Source organism: Buceros rhinoceros, unplaced genomic scaffold (genome assembly GCF_000710305.1).
Source record: "Buceros rhinoceros silvestris isolate BGI_N320 unplaced genomic scaffold, ASM71030v1 scaffold6390, whole genome shotgun sequence".
NCBI classification, from domain to species: Eukaryota; Metazoa; Chordata; class Aves; order Bucerotiformes; family Bucerotidae; genus Buceros; species Buceros rhinoceros.
The window spans coordinates 97,671-105,431 of NW_010390097.1; the positions used below are offsets into that span (position 1 = coordinate 97,671).

General features: G+C 43.7%; 1 protein-coding gene across 1 annotated transcript in view; it reads right to left on the reverse strand.

Annotated features, from left to right (window-relative positions):
- Positions 1-7,756, reverse strand: part of ATP10A (ATPase, class V, type 10A) — a gene marked incomplete at its 5' end in the record, with an annotated part of 103,192 nt that extends 95,436 nt beyond the window's left edge. Inside the window, one exon of the mRNA XM_010136469.1 lies at positions 7,437-7,756. Coding sequence (XP_010134771.1) covers positions 7,437-7,756 — 320 coding nt within the window. The remainder of the gene's footprint in view (positions 1-7,436) is intronic.
- Between the last annotated feature and the right edge of the window lie 5 nt (positions 7,757-7,761).

Sequence of the window (7,761 nt, forward strand, 5' to 3'; positions counted from 1 at the left end):
AAACACGCATGTCGTCTTCCTCAAACTAAATCTGAAGCTTGCTTTATCAAATCTATCAGAACCGAAGATATCTTTGGATATGTACATTTCCCCAGTTAAGCTCAATATTAAGGCCACTCAAACTCCTGAGACAGGATGTCACCGTCATGCCCTTTGCAGCTCTCCCCTCCACACCACCACAACCACCTACCTAAAAAAAGGTGTAAACTAGCATCTTCCATGTATTTGCACAGTGGCTGCATTTTGGGTATGGGTAACTCCTGTGCTTGGCATACATGCTGCCCATACCTATGCAAATTCTCCAGGAAGAGTTCAGTTTTAATGTTGAATCAGCTCCTCATTTTATGATTATGCTTTTTCATTGAAATGCACTCCCGGTGCATTTCACATCCCAGTGAGACAAGGTGAGGCACAGTGTATTGCTGCAGGGTAGCAGCAGGGTTCGTGTTTCTATTGAGGATCTCTTCTGGGTACAAACATGACCGGCCACTAACAGCTGTGTTAGTGCCAGCTCCCAAGTGAAAGCACTGAGGCTGAAGGTAAGCAGTGGAAACTGGTTTGCCTCCCCAGCTATGTGAAGTGAAACATAATTGTTCTGCTTTTCATGAACTTAATTGCTCTCAATATATGTGGTTGCTAAAACCAAGCCTACATAGTGTAAATCCTGCAAATTGGGTATAAACGTGATGCCATGCATTTGGCTTGCCAGCTTCATTGCCCTTACTGTGCACATACTCAAAAGCTCCACATTCTCAAAAGGCCTAGTGTTGCAGGGACAGAGGAGAGGCACCTCCTAGACTGCTCTAGGGCAGAGTGACTACCCTGCAAATGGGGAGCATGCTGTTACAAGTAAGGGGAGATTTGGCACTTCAATTTCTCATCTGCTGCATCAAGCTAGGCAGCTTGTCCATCCACAAGGGTTGAGTAAGCTTGGATGAGGCATCCGACTAAGTCCTGCCCACTAGTAGGGATCCTCCTTCTTTATTTATTTTCATCTTCCTTATTAGCCAACATTAGTGAGAAGGAGGGGAAAACCACAAGAAGCCATTCAAGTCTTCTTCATTCCCTGGAGTCCTCCAACACTCCCATACTAAAATAAAGGCCTCCCAGGCTAAGCTTGAGAGCACTACTCTAATAAGTGCTTCTGGAGGACTGGTCTGCTAGTGGGAGGAATGCCCTGGCTAAGTTATACCACGTTAGCTAATAAGCAGTTCCATAAAACATTGATCTATAGCACAGTTGTCAGGGATTTCAGTTCTGGTTTTCAGTTCTGCTGACTAGACGATATGTGGAAGGTGGAATCTGGAATCACAGTATCAGCAGAGTTGAAAATGACATGCAATTCTTTCTTCTTGTACAGTTTCTTTGGAAATGTGCTCTGACAAAATCAAGTAGATCTGTTACTCTTCCAGCTACCTCTAGCAATAATCATGGTTTCAAGATAATACTGACACATGAGACCAAGTACATCTGCACACAGGGCGACCACCTACACTTCTGGGCTGCAGTCTACTTAGCATCTATCTGCAAAAATTGATTTGGAGACACCACGAGGTCTTTCAGTGGAGATTAACAGCATCTTCTTTGGCAGTTAGCCACCAGCAGGTGAAATAGCCTACATGCTCTCATGACACCCTCTACAAATGAAAGAGTTTAGTAATAAGGGGCAAGTATGTTTTTTTTTTTCCAGTAGTTGAAGCTCAGGCGCTTAGAAAATTTGCCCTACACTGAATAGCAAATAAACTGCATACATATAGTTGGACAGACAGGTGGGTTATCCTGTGCATTGCAGCTGGCTACATCTCAGAAGATTAGCACAGACATTCCCTGCTCCTAGGATAAAGCCTACTGCAGGACGAAATCGCTCCATATCAGTCTAAGAGAAGAGCCTCCACCACATCTCCCACTGAGTACACTCATTGCCAGCCTGGCCCCATCTGAAGTGAAGGGCAAAGACACAGTAAGACGAACAGAACTGCCCCTCTCTGAAACTCAAGGAGAGAACACTGACTTCACCAACCGATTTAGACTGCTGCTTTCTGCTTTTAGCTTTCTGTGCACCAAGCTCACTCACAGAGGAAACTGAGTAATCCCAGGTAGTTTCCTTTTGAATAACATCTAGTGACATTCACGTTCTGGAAGGGATGAGACAATCTTATTTCTTCTGGTGAGAAATGTCTTACCCTGCCAGCATGTTTTGCGACAAAAAGGTACTCTGGTCTATTTGGGTGGTAGTGGGAGATATTCATAATACAGCTCCCCAGAGACCAGGGTTGCCTGCAAAATCAGACACCTAAGTAGTGAAGTGGCTTCAGGGCAAGTCATCATGCCACTCTTTTAGAGGCCACGAGTGAGATCTGCTGTGCCCTTGTGAGGATTTGGTAACTACTGCATCTTTTTTCTCCAAGGCTTGCATTGCTTTCACTGGTGGGTTGACAGAGGGGAGTATATTTTGGACATCATATGAAACACGTTGCCCGCATCAAACTTTCTTCCCTCCTTGAGTTTTGCAGAAGGAAAATTAACATTTAATGTAAAACAGTCTGCTTTGATAGCTGCCTGAGTGCCCCATTAAACATTTTCCACACCTCAGGGGAGACAAATATTCAGCTGTAAATTCCAATTTGACATGGATTTTCTATGTCACAGGTTGACAGAAGCCGCAGTTATCACTCTCTGATCAGTATGCAGAGACCATTACACTCTTCAGCAATACTCTTCAATGGATAAAACAAGAGTTAGAGAGTAGATTTAAAAAGCAAACCCCTCTGGTTTTGAACATAAGGCTTCTAGAAAAAATGTTAGCAGAGATTATTTCACCAACACAGCACTAAGTCAGTAACAAAATGTGATTCCCTGCTGGACAAATGCCAGTATTTACTGTGATTGTAGATATCACTATTCATCTATTTACATACCACATAAATTTATACCATACTTTGTAACAGGACACCAAAAACAAAGCCCCTGCTTAGAAGAGTTTTAACACTTCTGTTCCAGAGACAAATTTAGTTCTACCAAATATTTAACAGAGACAGCAATGTGTGCATCCTGAAACTGTGCGGAGCAAACGTATACATGTGCAATCCTCAACTACAGCCGAAGCTGGTGAGCACTGGATGACAGTAAGTGCAAAGAAAAAAAATCACCCTCCCATCCTCCAAGTCCAAGATAAAGCAGAAAAGTAACTAGCCAAACAAGATTACAGTGTTAAGACTGCGAATTCGTAATCTGCAGACTTCAACCTCTATCCCTGGCAATAAGAGGAAGAAGAACAAAGAGAGGAGACTAAAATGATTACAGGTTTGCAAAGGTTAAGAACACAAAAAAATTTTCTGTAGGCTTTGTACGACTTTGTAACTTCACTCCATTTAAGCAAAATAAGGAAGGGTTTTGGCTGTGATCCAGCATTCCTAACTTAAGCACCTGCATGGAACCTACATTCTAGGTGACCTGTGAAACTGTCCTCCTAAAGTAAGTGCCTAATTTCCTCTGCATTGCCAAACGGGAGAGGTGCCCTTAAAGACCTCCAGAGAGAGAGAGCCCTATAACTTTTCTTGGGTAAGAAACCTTTCCTCTTTGCCTGTCAAGACCCTGACTGCTCTTACAGGCGTACCTGCAAACTCCATCACAGAGCAACACAAGGCTGCAATTCTCCAGCGTGCTTCATTCCTCAACACACGCTGCCAGTTCAAACTCAACAGCTTCTTTCGATTTATTCAAAGAATCAGGTCTTTCCCCTTTCCACCATCTGACTCTAGAAAGCAGTCTCTTTTGAGGGACTCTCCAAAACAACCAGAATTTCTGAACGAAAGCTGTCTTTTTTTCTGCAAAAAGAAGTTGCATCTCTCTTCAGCTTTTTACTTTAGGTTGCATCATCTTTTGCTGTTCTGTTGTCTGTTAAGTGTTGCCAACTATGAGCCACTGAGTCATTGATTCAGCAGTGGCTGTATGAAAATGGGTCATCTGAGTCCACACCACTGGACAGGCGGAAGAAAGAAGGCCTGCACACCAGCTGTCAGGCAGTCAGCATAGCAGGCGAACTGTATTTTCCCCCACATCAGATTACTGACATGATCTGCCTGTGTAGGCTGTTCCAGAGGACCTCACACTGACTGCGTGCGGCTGAACCTCTACCTGATGAGCTGGCCTGAGTAGCAGTAGGCTCTGCCTAGACCTGCTTCTTTCTGTCCCGTAGATTTTGCATCATTAATTGCTGCTTTTATCTAACAGGGAACAGGGTACTTCAGCAGCCAGGAAAGAAGTACATGGAGGATACGCGGGATCTAAGCTGAATCTTTACCTGGTCACTAAACAGTATATAACATAAAACAGAGGGCTTTTCTCTGCTACTATGAAGCAAAAGTCCCTGTCTCAAGTTGCTGACTGTTAAAATTCACTGTCATTTTCTGCAATCTGTGTGTGAACGCTGTAGTCCATGTTTATGGTGGCTCGCTTGCAGGTGTGCAGGAGGCTAGCAGGAAAGGGAGCCCATCATGGCACAGAGGACTGCCCAGGCACTCAGATATGTCCCATCTCACAGAAGGCACTTCAGAGCTTCGAAGTATGGACCTCAAGAGAAGAGTCACAGCTCTCTGGCAGCTCTAGGGGAGCACATGACTGTAGCTATGTTCATTAACGTGCCCTACCTATGGAAGTATCTCTATTGAGGACAGCATTTGCATCAAAGTTTGCCTCCACAGCACCACAAGGAAGTGGCAGAGTTAGGGGGGAGAGAGAGATTGAGAGAGAGATTGAGAGAGAGATTGAGAGAGAGATTGAGAGAGAGATTGAGAGAGAGATTGAGAGAGAGATTGAGAGAGAGATTGAGAGAGAGATTGAGAGAGAGATTGAGAGAGAGAGTGTGTCTGGCTTGGTCAAAAGGTGGTAAAATACCAAAGTTTATAAAAGCTGATAAAAGTAATCAGTGTAATATGGATGTGAGGAGAAAAGCTGTCACTTATTACTTCCTTTTGTGACATTTATACTTCAACATTTTTCCAGAAACAAAAAGTCTAAGGAAACAGAGTAAAAGTAACGTCCAACCACTTCTGTTTCTCCTGGCATGACACCTCTCTGAGAAAATAACTTTTCTGAACTTACACCCTGCAACTTTCATGACCTTGCTACAAATCTCTCAATCTTGGTTCCCTGTCACTCGAGTTAGTGAGAATCTTAGTTTTTATCTCCCAAAATAGCTAGTTTCTTGCTTGCTGGGGCTGGAGGATGTTCAAAAAGGTGACATGGTGAAGTTCAAAAAAGGCTAAAAAAGAAGAAAAAGTGGGCAGATTAAAAACACATAAGCGAATTATGTTAATCTCCTGATTTCTTTTTATTTCTCAAGTAAGAAGAAGAGAGAAGCTTTTCCTAGGGACTGCTGTAAAATGGGAATACATGAGTTGCTACCAGGAGCCAGGCTTCTATAGCGGGCTGAAAGGAAACATACCATCGTTCAGCTCTGCTCCCACCCAGAAAGCTGGGCCTGAATAGGTGACGGAGCTCCTAAACTTCCACATTCGCTGCACCACACGTATTAGGCTGACACGAGCTTTAGATGCAAATGCAAACTACTCCAAATTAATCTCTGTAAGTGTCACTCAACAGTAATCTAAACCCTGCAGTAAAAGGAACAATGCTGACTTTTACTCTGGAGCTGCACAAGCATTACAAAGGGCAATGAACTTAGCTAGGACTCCCAAAAAAGCCCAAGTGACACCGAAGGTACATATTTTCTCATAATCATGTCTACTTTTTTGGAAGCAGAGAGGGATACATGGAAGATTGCAAGGGGTTGAGAAACATAACAGAATTTATATCCTGGTACTGGTATTCATTAATATTTTGACCAGCTTCTGCAAGAGGTACTTCTTTCTTTTTAACCTAGGAGACACGAGAGCTTATTTCTAAACTGATTTTGTTTGGTAAAGGCTAGATTAACCATCCTCATTAACACTGTTTTATTTTACTGAAAGAATAGTTCCTTATTAGCTCTCCTACCACTCATCTCCCTCAACACCAGAAGTGTTCAGAGTTAAGAATAACTACAGGCACACAAGACGCTAGACACAGCCTTAGGTTAGCGATGCCTACGTGTGTGATTTGGCTAGGTTATTTTGGGTTTAGTTTACAGAAGTAAGGCCATTCTACTTGTGTTGGTCATGCACACATATCTACTGGTGGGGGAATATCCCAAGGTGAGATTTCTTGTGCAATACAAGTTTGTGAAATAACAGGCTGAGTCTGTTGATGTTGAAAACGCAGCCTATTTTGAGTTCTTTCTAGCATTTTTTTTCACATGCCTTTCTTGCAATAAGAAGAGTTGCTCTCTGCCTCGGTACTTATGTCAGCCCAGAGGATCCCTCCCAGACAGCCTGTGGAATCAGAGTGTAATCTTCTTGGCACGAGTTTTGTTTCTGTTAGACTTAGAAGCATCAGAAACAGAACTAAAACCATCTCTCTCAGAAACTTCTTTCAGTCCCCTGAAAACCTCAGACTTAGCTACTACAAGATGACTATGTAGCACTGAGAGAAAAGCAAAACAAAAATTCTGTAAAGTTGGATTCTGAACACATAAATGTTGCTGCAAAAGTAATTTCAGTCTGAATTGCAGGTATGAAGGCTGTGCTCTAAATGTATAGCCCAAATGTTTATTAAAAAAAACCTTTAAAATTCTGAAAGAGATAAATGACCTAATGATCCATCCACAAGCATGGGGAAATAGCAAAGTCACAGGGAATGATGACACTTGAGACGATAAATAAAGTCATTTAAATGTTCAATGGAAAGACTGTCTCATTCTTTAGAAAAGCAAACATAGCTTAGGCTCGCTCGCCAATATTCATGTCATGAAACCTCACAGCCCTCACTCAAATGCAGAAGCCTCTGGCCTCTAGCCTTCCTTTACTCGGTGAAGATTTAATGGCAGATTACTTGAGTGAGGTCTCATATTGCTGTAACCAAATTAATGCCTAAAACTAGTGTAATTGACCATTCACACCAGGAAGTGTTCACATAAAGGCTTGACAATCACATGCTGCTTGTGATGGTTACCCATTCACTTTGCCATACAACAACCTTCCTTTGAAGCATAAAATGCTAACAAGTCTGCAGCATAAGCGTAGATCGTGTAAAAAATGTTGCTTACTCATAAACCAGTGATTTACTGCAGGACCCCTCCGATCAGAGCAAATTGACTTTCACCTAAAGGTACGGGACTGTAGGAACTCCCGCAGTTCTGAGTAAGATGGGAGACATCAGCTCCAGGAACACCAGGAATTTTCTTCGTGCTTGGAGTGGAAGCAAAAGCCACCTACAACAGACCTGCTTGCTGCCTTGCCTCCACACCTCCACTCATGCAAGCCCTCCTGCTTGGTAGGGCCACCACTGGCTGCCACCACCTCGCTCCTCGTCCCTGGCACCCACCCGCCCCGCCTCACCTGCTGTACACCAGGCACTCCATGTGGTTGATCTCCTTGTCGGAGAGGTAGCGGCTGTAATCCTCCCACAGGTCCTTGATGGCAGTGACTGCCAAGATGAAGAGCACAGGGGCCAAGGCCAGCTCTGGCTGGAATGCGTTGACAGCCGGCACGAAGTTAAGGAGCGCAATGAACACAAAGTAGACGTTGGCCAGGCGGTGGAACTGCTCAAAGAGGTTCTTGGGCAGAAAGGAGAGTACTGTGTACTTGGTGGTCTTGAGGCGGTTACTGGCCAGGACCGTCCTCTTGGACTTCTCCGCCTCAGCCTCAGGTAACAGCAAGTTGG